At 46.6% G+C, this 11,493-nt stretch overlaps 3 protein-coding genes across 3 annotated transcripts; all 3 read left to right on the top strand.

Moving 5' to 3' along the window:
• Positions 1 to 157: 157 nt before the first annotated feature.
• Positions 158 to 915, top strand: N7516_008318 (uncharacterized protein; the record flags this gene model as incomplete). Its single annotated transcript, XM_057221037.1, has 2 exons — positions 158 to 232; positions 646 to 915. 2 exons carry the CDS (start codon positions 158 to 160, stop codon positions 913 to 915), a joined length of 345 nt encoding a protein of 114 aa, XP_057071309.1.
• Positions 916 to 7,258: 6,343 nt separating this feature from the next.
• N7516_008317 (Zinc finger C2H2) lies at positions 7,259 to 8,342 on the top strand (the record flags this gene model as incomplete). The annotated part of the gene is made up of 3 exons (XM_057221036.1): positions 7,259 to 7,312; positions 7,489 to 8,100; positions 8,157 to 8,342. 3 exons carry the CDS (start codon positions 7,259 to 7,261, stop codon positions 8,340 to 8,342), a joined length of 852 nt encoding a protein of 283 aa, XP_057071308.1.
• A 1,136-nt stretch (positions 8,343 to 9,478) lies between these two features.
• On the top strand, positions 9,479 to 11,469 carry N7516_008316 (uncharacterized protein; the record flags this gene model as incomplete). The annotated part of the gene is made up of 2 exons (XM_057221035.1): positions 9,479 to 9,818; positions 9,869 to 11,469. 2 exons carry the CDS (start codon positions 9,479 to 9,481, stop codon positions 11,467 to 11,469), a joined length of 1,941 nt encoding a protein of 646 aa, XP_057071307.1.
• Positions 11,470 to 11,493: the final 24 nt, after the last annotated feature.

Below are 11,493 nucleotides of genomic sequence, written 5' to 3'. Positions count from 1 at the left end.
TTTTAGAGCTTCATGGATATTCTAGACCCTGGCATAAGTCTAATATTCGAAATACCGTTGTGTTGCGCTTGTTAACCGCGCTATATTTGCCATATCTGCCATATCTGCCATATCTGCTGTATTACTATATAACTAGTGCTTATATATGGACTCTATTATGGAGTACCTGCACACCCCAAATGGAGCAAATCATAGAGCGAGAAGCACAGCGGAAGAGTCCGGAACGACGGCAGTAAGCAGCCCATTCTTATCCTTGTCTCTTCGTTCGCATGCTGTTGGATCCATGATCAGTGAATCTGAACTGAATCTGAACTGAATCTAAGTTGAACCTGAATTGAATCTTTTAGTTCACCCACCCCTAAACTAGCGGCCCAGAGATCTGCCAATTTCCTTTCTAGTTAAATTTAGCGTATTGTATTGAACACATATATATATAGCTATGATTTTGAATTCTTCCCTCTTTACTACCCTGTCTACAATATAATTACATTATAATACAATTCAATTCAGGTTCAATAAGGCCATCTTCGAGGTCCTCTGGCATGGACAGCCCGCAGTGGCCAAGTGTTGGACGCCGTCCGACTCCCAAAGGTTTGGATTGACCAAAGTACCAAAGTCTACTGTTAAAAGCTAATATAGTGATAGACTGTTGGGTGCCTGGGTGCCTTAGAGATGTTGATTAAGATCATGATGAGTCTTATCGCGATCTACGGCCTACGATGGAGACAGGTTGACTTTACTGCGGCCTATCTCAATGCTTCAAGAGACGAAGCAGAAGTGGTCTATATGAGACAGCCTACTGGCTTTGAGTTCTTCGATGCGAGTGGTGATGTGGTTGATGGCTTTACAAAGGCACTTGGCAAAGATAAATTTAAAGCAGTTTGTGAAAAGCTTCACCTTTGTTCCGAAGCATAGATCCTTCAATGAATCGAGTAGCATCGTCGACGATTGGCAGCCAGTAGTTCTCTCGAGAGAACCGCAGTTCAGAGTCCAGGACGCCGCCTGGACCACACAGCTTCAAATGGACATACGGTCTAGGAAGAACGAGCTCAGGAATTAAATCAGCAGCTTTGTGGTTTACAATCTGATTTCCAGGAAGTTCGTAAGCAAGCTAATCAGATTGAGCGAACTATGGAAAACACAAGAGAAGAAACCCCGTCCCCGCAGGTCCAGAGGGCAGAATACCGTTATCCTTTCTCCTCTCCGGTCTATCCAACTGATTCGTCCGATCGACAAGCTAACGATTCGTCTCCTGATATTCTTGTATCCCCTCCCCTTACGCCGCAGGAGTGATTCGTTGTTCGTCATCATTCCCGTATAGCTTCATACTAGTTCTGGCGAAGGCGAAGGGAGAGTCCCTGTATTGGAGATGGGCAGATTTATATGCCCATCAGAAAGAATTTGTCTATCAGTAGGTTTTAGCCGCCGTTAATGCTCTTCGGGCCGTCGGAATTGTCTGGACGGACCCCGGTCCGCACAACGTTCTTTACCACCCGGATGACGCCAATCCTTCTGTGTCCGTCATAGACTTCGAATGTATCGAGTTGTGTGACGGGGAAGAAGTTGTAGCCACACCGGAGATGACGGCCATATTTGGATCCGAGGCAGTCCAGCAGAGAAGAAGATATCCAGGAGGCTAGGGGCCGGCGGACGAGGACAATGAGCCGGAGGACCACAGTGAATGAATGTTTGCCACATTCAAGGGCACTGTTGTGGGGGATGCAAGAAAAGATGATATTCTTCAGAGCTAGCTAATGGCTATACATGATATGAAGGCGGCTAGGGCACCGTCCTATGATAAATCAATTCATCCATCCTAACTATAAATTGTAGAGACAAGAGGTATTACAGAAGCACTTTCATATCATTGGCTTGCCTATTTACATTGATATGCCCATTTACATTGATATCGCAACTTATGCATATGCTACTCGGATGCAACGGTAGTGTCACCCCTAAGGACTTTTCTTTCTCGAACCATATGCCAAGAAAACATCAAATTTGGGGAAAAAGCCAGAAGAACTGGATATGATATCGTGCTAGGTATTTGTATGGTTATCTACGCGTGATCTACGTTGCTTGAAGCTTCCTGCATACTAACTAGTGCACACCACTGAACTGTTGAAAGCAGGATTTCCAGGCAACAAACAGTGAAAACTTTCCATGTTCCTACCTTGCTCCTGGTTAACGCAGTGCACTTCCAGACCAATTCCCACCTCTTCCATAATCTCCGGTGTAAAAGTTAACCTGAGATGCCATCAATATAGGGCCCTCGACGACATCTTTGTCGACTAGGGAGGAACATATAATGAGGACACTCCTAAATTTATAAACTGGCCCGTCGAGTGAAAGGTGAGCTTCAATCCGATTTGGCAAGAGAGTCCGGACAAGACCTGGTCTTCAAGCCTAATGCGTATTCAGCTGGTAACAGATCAAAGAAAAGGTAGAACATATTTTGCGCTATACATTTACAAAAAAAAAAAAAAAAGAAGAAGAAGAAGAAAAAGAAAAATGCATGGCTTCCTAAATTTGTGCTCAAATTTGCAGAAAATACTAAAATACAATTTCTTTTTCTTTTCTTTTCTTTTCCCCTTCAGAGATCCCTCCTAGAGTCGTCGTCGCCCTCGACGACATCATTGAAATTGTTAAGAAAAACCCAGGATGAGGGAAATAATATAAATAAATCCTCGTTTTTCCAGACATCAGGGAAGATGATGTTGGTAGATTTCTCATAGAAGCACCGACGGCAGATGTTCATGGCTTACGCAGCTTGATTCATACAAGGTACGCGAATATGGGACATAGGGTTAATGCGTGTTTGGGAGTCAATGGGCGTGAAAAAAATAAAAATAAGTATGAATAAAGGTAAATTAATCTTGCATATACATAGAAGCAAAATCGAATCTCTCTGTATGTTGTACTCCGTACTGCTGTACTGAAATCACTGTCGTGCATGGACCATGCTCAAGTGCCCAAGGATGAGTTGCGCCTTGTCTGGGCCACTTATCACCTAGTGAACTTCGAGTACGTTGTACACTCTCGTCAGCGCTCCTTTTTTTAATATAAAACGCCCTCTCCACCTCTGAGAGCCACATCCGGCCGAACCCTTATTAGAAAGTGGCGCATGATGAATGGAAGGTTGTTATTATGCCTCTTCCGCATATCCCGACACATCGCCAAGATCATTTTGGGAAGGTGGGCTATTTGTGTCTGCCTCCTGTTTACTAGTACGCGGTACTTCATACGAGTGTTAGAGATTACAACAATCCGCTAGACACCATTGGATGCGTAAAGGGCAAAGTGGGAACATAAACTTAGATAAATGGGGGAGAGGGGAATCGTTGAGAGATGACGGATACTACGCGGGTTCTTATGAATGAATCATTACTTTGGTTGACTTGACATTAACTTGAATTTTTAATTCTCAAAGATCTTGGTTTTTAAATATGTTTGTAATAAAAGGTTCTCGTCTTCCCAGGGGACATGGCATCTGACAACGGCTGTTTTACCGAGACCAGTCGATATTAGATATGGAGTACGAAATAGATTCCTAGAAGCTAATGATGATGTTTGACTGTAGCCTAAATTGTGATATACCTGCTGTGATACGTGCGCTCAGACCATTGCAAGGGAGTTGGAGAATTGTCGTTGTCCAAGTAGCCAAATGACCCATAGCGAGTCCACAAGTGGCATATGATAGCTCGGGGTTTGTATCCCCGCTTTGTCAGCAGGGGTCCACGGAGAATGTTGAGCAGAGTATGGAGTACTATTCAGGTACTAAAATCTTATATAAATGAACGTTTCCATAATTATCCAAGGATGGTAATCGCCGCGAACCATAGAAATAGATCAAAAGATCAATAGTGCGAAAAGGTTCCGAACATAAGCCACAGGGGGGACCTTAGTGTGGAAATGAAAGTCTCCACGCTGGTAGATGGGAAATCATCTGCCGGATCGTCTCTATGGAGTTAAGCATAAATTCCGGTCATATATAAGCCGTAAGCTGAATACGGAGTACTTACGTACTGTATACACCGTATGCCGAGAAACCAGGCAGCAGTTTGACAGGACTTGTGGCTGAATGATGACATCCGTTTTCTGATTCGAAGAGGAGAGAAATGATGGTGGAACTGAGTGGAGATCAAAATCTTCTCTTTTTTTCCCTTGGAGTCGGATATCGGGTGTAAAATCTCCGATCGGACATTTTGTTAAGGTCGGAGGTCTACAATCAAATCAATAAATAGGTCAACAAAATCAACAAAAAATAGAATGTTACGCCTCTACTTCGTATACTTACCCTCTAAAAGGTTAAAACACGTAAGCATATAAGAAAAGCCGCGTGGGCCAAAAAGTGGCGGGTGCAATAGTAAATTAGGGTATCCATGCCGCTAAGCAGGAACGGTGCTTATAGCGAAGTTATGCTACTGGTCAATACCTGCCTCGTCCCATCGTAGTAAGCGTGCCACGAGGCCCTGCTGTGCTAGTGGAAACAAGAAGGGCAAAAGAGAATTTAAAACAGGGTCCTGTCCTTCTAAGAACGTAAACACAACACAAAGCGACGAGTACTACGGAGTAGGTCCTGACGAATCAAGCTTGTGGCGTAAGCTCCAAGGGCGAGTAAGAGTACTGACTCGAACGCTAAATCCTTAGTCGAGACAAGCACGGAAGCGTATTTGTTGGAGCAGGGACTAGACAGTCCCGAACTACCGTAAATATACGTCTACCGTGGAATATACGTAGGCTGCATACGTATGCCCCGTCAAAGATCGAGTATAGGCAAATCAACGCTCGGTTACGAAAGCCCTAAACGGTCCGCGTCCTCAGTCCACGAAGTTAGTACTAGATCTTTCCTAGATTAGTTCCAGCAGATCGGAAAGTTGAAGCTTAGCTTGATCGTCGGTGCCGTGTGTGTGGAGGGGAAATATGTAAAGGAAAAACGCAGTTTTGATGGACCGGATAGAGTATGTACTTCGTACAATGACTCCGCAAAAATGTTAACACCTTTTCTGCTACCGCCTTCTTAATTTGACATAGACCACCCATTTTACCCCTTGGTTTTTATTATTGGATATTTAACCAGCAGAACGTGGGGTGTTTTAACTATACACTGTTGACTCACAATAATTAAGGATTGCCTCTGCTACTCCGTTTATAGATTTACGTATATAAACCCCTGAAACAAGTCTGCTTTGTATACGTTACAGAGTACGCGTGCTATAACGTAGAGGGAAAGTCAGCCCTGGAGAGTCCCCGCGAAGGAGCGGGGCGGATGGATACGAATACGAATAGTTGCACGGGCCAAATCCCTTTCAACCCCTGGCCCTACGGAGTAGGTACCCGTGTAAATCTTTCGGAATGTTGACACAGACAGAGATAGATGATCTTGATTAGGTTAATTGGGTTTATATACTCAAATCGTCGGGGCAATTGCTTTTATAAACTCTGTACAAAACAGATGTCCATGAATATATTATATACTGTATCTATGCAAATTTTCCGGGAGAAGGATTATCCAGATGTCGGAGAAAACAAAAGAATTTCGGTGCAAACTGCTCTTTTAAGAAAACCAAAAAAATAAAGTCCGACAAGCAACGTTATAACTAGTGAAAGGGAGATAGATTATCAAAGCGTGGAAGCGTTAGATTTCCAGTGCCGATTTTTGTGTCTTACCTTTTTTTAATTTCTTTTTCGTAGGGCGAGATCGCTCGACAGTAATAAAATAAAGAATTTATATACATATAAAAAAGACTAAAACAGAGCTATAATTCGTAGGGAGCTAAGACATCAATCAACCAATCAACATATGGATTCCCAAATTGAAGTCAACCTTATACCCGCTCTAGAATGTCCAAGCCGGAAGCCGGAGGTGAGTTCCAAAACAGGCCAAGGTACTAACATCATCACTTACGTATGTTCTTGGATTTCACCAGGTAGAGAAGTTGTCCTGTGAGTACTCTGTAGTGAACAGTATGAACACGTACATCGGGGATAATGTGGACAGGGCTAAAAGCTTGTCCATCCCTGTTATATATTTTTTTGTTAAGTAAGTCTCTAAAATAAATGAAATGTATTAAACCTGTACTATCCGTAAACGAAATCCAGTAAACTTGCTCAGGGTCCAATGGTCTCAAGATTATCCGTAGTTCTGCCGATATGTGGTGGATCTTTTTGCTGTTCTCGGCCCAACAGAAACCCTAGGCCGCATGACAAGCCTAGTCGGAATTAACACTTCTATACAGACACGCCCTATTATGTTTAGAAATGACAATAAATCTATAAAAGGAATAAAGAGCAATTCAAACAATGTGATCTGAGAAAGAAAGAAAAAAAGTCATAGACCACTGGAGTCGCGGGCGGGCCGGAAGAAACGGAGAAGATAAACGGGTCTGCACAGGGTGGATTAGGGGTCTTGGTATTGTATTTTAGTTGTCTTATGTATTTTGTTTTTTTGTGCCTTTTGTGTATTTTGTGTCTGTATATTCCTTTTTTTTTCTTCTTTTTTTTTTTGGAGATTTCTCCACCGAACTAAATAGCGTGCTTGGGTTTGGAAGTGTATCCTCTCTGGGGGAGCCTCGACAGACCCTGGAGCTTGGCTTCTTTCGCTCTTTCGCTCTTTCTAGTATATTATTAGTTAAATGACCATGGTTGGCTGCTTGTCACCTTTTTTTTTCTTTTCTTTTCCCTTCTCACTACTTCCTGATCTATATTCCTTTATTGGATTACCTCTTAAACTATTTGGATTTCCCGATTAACTACCTAACTCTCGCATCTTATCTCGTATTTGACTTCTCAATTCCACTTCGACCTCTATCACGGACACGCGCAGAGCGCATTTAGTTTCTACTTATTTCCAGACGGCCTAGCATTTCTCTGGAAGAACTGTTACCTTGCGCGGTTAGACAACCGGCGTTGAACTTCGACTTTCTGCAACATCCCCAGGCCAGTTTTCAACTGCCGTTGAGGATTGTGTTCCCCACATCTAATTGCAAAATTAGAAAGGGAAGAAAAGGAAAACACAGAGAAAGAGACGAAAATAAAAAAGCAAGACGACCTGAGCCTCGGAACAAATTTCACTTGCGAAAGAAGCAGATTTGTCAGACCTCAGCTTGCCCTATCGTTGTCAAGTCGTCGTATCTCCAGTATTCAACAGCCTTCGAGATACTTCCTCGTCACTTCCAAAGGACACCCGGAGCCCGGCACAAGCTCGAGTCATCAGGCCTCTGCGCAAATCTGCAGGCAAGTGCCGATTTAGGGTCTAATGGTGTCGACGTGTTACACGACGCAGAGGACACACATCTTTCAAGAGCCGCTGGTGCGTTTGTCGTGTGTTCCGGGGGGGCAAGAATTGAGCGAGATGTTCTTTCTCTTCTTCAACCTCCCCTTTCGTCCCTTGTCTCAGATCGGTGATCTCTTGAGTCCTTACGAGTACCCAGAGCCCGACTGAGCCGGTTACCAACAGGTTAAACTGACTTACATTCTGCCTTTTAGTACAGTTTTCCAGCCCCGGTGACCGCACATCGGGGCCTTGAGGAGATGTCCAGCTGTAGGACGAGTATTGTGTCCATTCTGAATAACGATGATAACCCATCTTTTGCGGTCCGCTCCGCTGCCCGATTTACTCGGACTCACACATCCCCATCACATTATCCACATTCAGAGCGACTACTACCCCCGCCCGCCAGCGACCCGCAGTACACCCGTCCCCCAGCTTCATCCGAATCGCCAGCAACATCACCACGAGGGACGAGGCATCATTCAGACGCGTTGACCGAACCCGTCCAGCCCGTTTCACCTGGGTCATCCGACGGCTCCGCTCACGACTACTTCACCAGTCAACGATCAGCTTATCACCCGTATGCCCGGCAGGATCCGCGACGGGAACCATACCAATTCCCAGCCTGTGGGCCAGCAGCTCCCCGAACGTCGCCTGAGACTCGTTCGAGCACATCCGAAACGGCGTCTTCTCAGACCGGGGGACGCGCGGCACGGGTCGAAAGAACAAGTACCCGTGTCCCTATGCCGCGAGTCATGGGTGTTCTTCAACGTTTACGACTTCGGGCCATGCGGCGCGTCACGGCAAAAAGCACACTGGCGAAAAGAGTGTGCACTGTCCAATCTGTAATAAAGCCTTTACGAGAAAAGACAATATGAAACAGCACATTCGGACTCACCGCACGCACTCGGACGAGATGCGCTCTACTTTAGAACCAGAGACTGATGCTCGGTGGGCGATGGCTCGTCCCGGCTCGGCATACGCCTCGGCTTCCCACCAGCGCAACATCAGTCAGCCCATGGAGGAAGTTGTTCAGTCTCTCCCAGGGACTGCTCCGCCAGCACCCTAAGGGAACGCAGTGCGGTTTTCCCCGACTGTCCACCCTATTTGCTGTTTTATTATTACGACTTCCTTCTTCTGTTGGTGCTCTGTGCCTGGCCACTGCTGTGCGGTGCAATTTGATTCTGTCAATTTAGTCCTCTTTCTTTTTGGTTGGTCCATTCTGGGTTCTGTTCTCAACATGTGATTTTCTTTTCTTTTCTTTTCGTTTTTTTTTCCATACTCGGCGATCATTTCCATGACTGCATGTTTCGGAACAAGAAGACGTCTAGGCCTACCATACGTGTTACTATTTGTCTTTATTAGTTCCCTGTTTTATATCCCTCGTGTACCATGTGATTCTGTTATGTGTGATGGTTGAATTTGTGGGAGATGTGTTCTAGGAGAGCCAAATACTGTCCAGCGTCCCTTCAGGGATTCCCATGAGAAATCATGTGCAACCAGTTCTGCACCCAACGACATCCAGAGCATCGTGTTGGTGGGATCGTAAGCCACTGGGAACCCCCGAAGGCGACCCGTGGAACCATTGTTTACGTTCCATAAATCTTAATCCCCGATGTTTTTATATCCTGTATACTGTATACTGTATTTTGTATATTAGTTGTAGTAGGATATATCTTTTTAAAAGAAATAATGATCTAATTGTCTGCATTTATATATATTATAGGGCTGGAACGTCCAAAATTCCCTGATACTCAAGATGCAGGATGACGTTGGGGTACTATCTGAAATCTGATACACGACATCAGTCCAGATGCTCATTCGATGGGGTATATCCGCTTTTGAATCATTCCTTTGCTGTTCTTTTATACGTCATTGGCGTAATCTTGATTTGCAAGTACTACCTAGGTAGATATATATACAGTCTGAGAAAGAATCGACCTTTTTTTGGCCTTGAACTTCGAACTTTTCTTCTACTAGTTATAACTAGTTATGTATTATCTCCATGAAGACAATCTACAACTCTCAGCCACTGCCAAGTCATCTGAATCCACATCGACGTCACGCCACCTTCAGCCCCTGCCCCGCCATACATCTCAGATCAACTTCTTTTTTTCATCCCATATTCTCCCAGTGAGCGGTAGTAGCTCACAACCTTCGACCTTTTATCTTTGAATTTGTCTCCCCTTCACTTTCGCCTCAACCATGGCGTACTACGAGGATCGTCGTTATCGCGAGCCGCGCGACCGCTACACACGTCCAGCGAGTTATATCGATCCGTATGATGATCCTCGTGGCCGTTACCGAAGACACGAGCGAGACTCATATGTACCACATGCCAGCAACGACTCGATCGAGGAGGTTCATCGCGACTACCCACCAGGCTCAGACTATGCCTACGACCGCCCGTATGACTCTCGACGGCCGCGACGACCCGTCTACGAAAATGTGCGCCGTGCCTCCTCCGTCAGCGGTTACGATCCATACAACGATGCTGCTTACCGAAGCTCTGGTCCTCGTCGGTCCAGACACCACGAGGAGAAACGTGAGTGATACAGAGCTGTTGTGGTTGAAAGTAATTCTAATATCTCTCAGGCTCCCGTCGCTCCAAATACGATTCCGATTCTTCACCAAGTCGCTCGTCGCCCCGCCACAGACGTCGCAAGTCGTTCAGCGACCAAGCCCTGGGTGTCCTAGGCCTCGGGGGTTCCACTGCTTCTGATAGCCGGGGGGACCGTGGTCGTGGTCGTGGTCGTTCCCCGTCCCGCCATCGCAATAGATCATATTCCAGGTCATCGTCAGATTCGCGCAGTCGCAGCCGCCATCGCGGCGGCAGCAAACGTGATGGAGGCAGCAAACGCGACAGCAAACGCGATAAGAGTGAGCAGCGCATCGTACAGGCTGCTCGGGCCGCCTTGACAGCCGGCGCATTTGAGGCTTTCAAACAGCGCAAAGAGCCCGGCGAATGGACCGGTAAGAAAGGAAAGCGCATCCTCACTGCTGCTGTGGCTGCTGGTGGCACTGATGGTCTTGTCGACAAAGACCCCAGCAAGCATGGGACACGTCATGTTGTCGAGTCCACGCTTGCAGGTCTGGCTGCCAGTCACTTCATGGGTGGCGGTTCACGCTCGGAATCTCGTGGCCGAGATGGTGGTCGCTCGTCAGGTAGTGGTGGTGGCCTCAAGAACCTTGCTGCCACTGGAGCCATTGCTGCTGCCGGAAAGGAAATCTTTGATCGATACTCAAAATCTCGATCTCGGCCTCGCGGCCGCGACCATTCCCGTGATAGCGATGAGGAAGAGCGTGGCTCTCACAAGCGCAGCAAGAGTGTTTCGGAGTACATCAGCAAGGGCATGGCTGCCCTGGGACTTGGAGAACAAGAAGAAGACAGTCGCCGCGACAGCAGGGACGATCGCAATGAGCATCATCGGGAGCATCGTCGGGAGCATCGGGACGATCGAGAGAGACGTCATCACCGGGGACACCGACACGACGACTATTCGGGTTCAGATGCGGAGAGCGATTATTACAACAGGGACCGGAGACGGGACAAAGGTTCGAGAGATGTAGGTCGATACCGTTCATTGGACGGAACAAACCCACCCCCATATGCACCCACCCGCGCATCGCGCGGTGAATCCGGCGCCGGTTCTAAGGACCGTGGCCACGGGTCAACTTCCGAGAGTGATTCTGACCTAGGTTCCAGTTCTGATGAAAAGAAGCAACGCAAAAAGCTGAAGCGGGACATGCTGATTACGGGAGGTCTGGCCAGTGTGGCTACCATCCACGCTGCGCACAGTATCTACGGGAGCATGGAGAAGAGGAAAGAGCGAATGCAGCAGTTGCACGAGGGAGAGATTACGCCTGAAGAAGCTCACAAACGACGAATGAAAGCCAACACCAAGGACGCTGTGAGTATCGGTCTCGCTGCGCTCGGTATCAAGGGTGCCTATGGTGAATGGAAGGAGGTTATGGAGAAGCGAAAGGAAAATTCTACTTTCCAGGAGGAATGTCTTCAACGCGCTGCTAGGCGTGAGCGTCGTCGTGCTCGTAGCCAGGGTCCGCTTTCTCGTCATCGCTGGCCTGATGAGATTGAATATGCAGAGTCGACCAGCGAATCCCGGAGTGATAATACCCTTGTTTATCGTGATGGGAATCCTCATGGGGCTCGGGAGCCAGCGCAGATCTCTTACTAGGGTTGTTATTTTTTTTTTTTTTTG

This window comes from Penicillium verrucosum (assembly GCF_028828655.1).
Source record: "Penicillium verrucosum strain IBT 35672 chromosome Unknown utg000003l_segment0_segment0, whole genome shotgun sequence".
NCBI classification, from domain to species: Eukaryota; Fungi; Ascomycota; class Eurotiomycetes; order Eurotiales; family Aspergillaceae; genus Penicillium; species Penicillium verrucosum.
The sequence above is the reverse complement of the archived record's forward strand: the minus strand, read 5'-3'. Positions and strand labels throughout refer to the sequence as shown.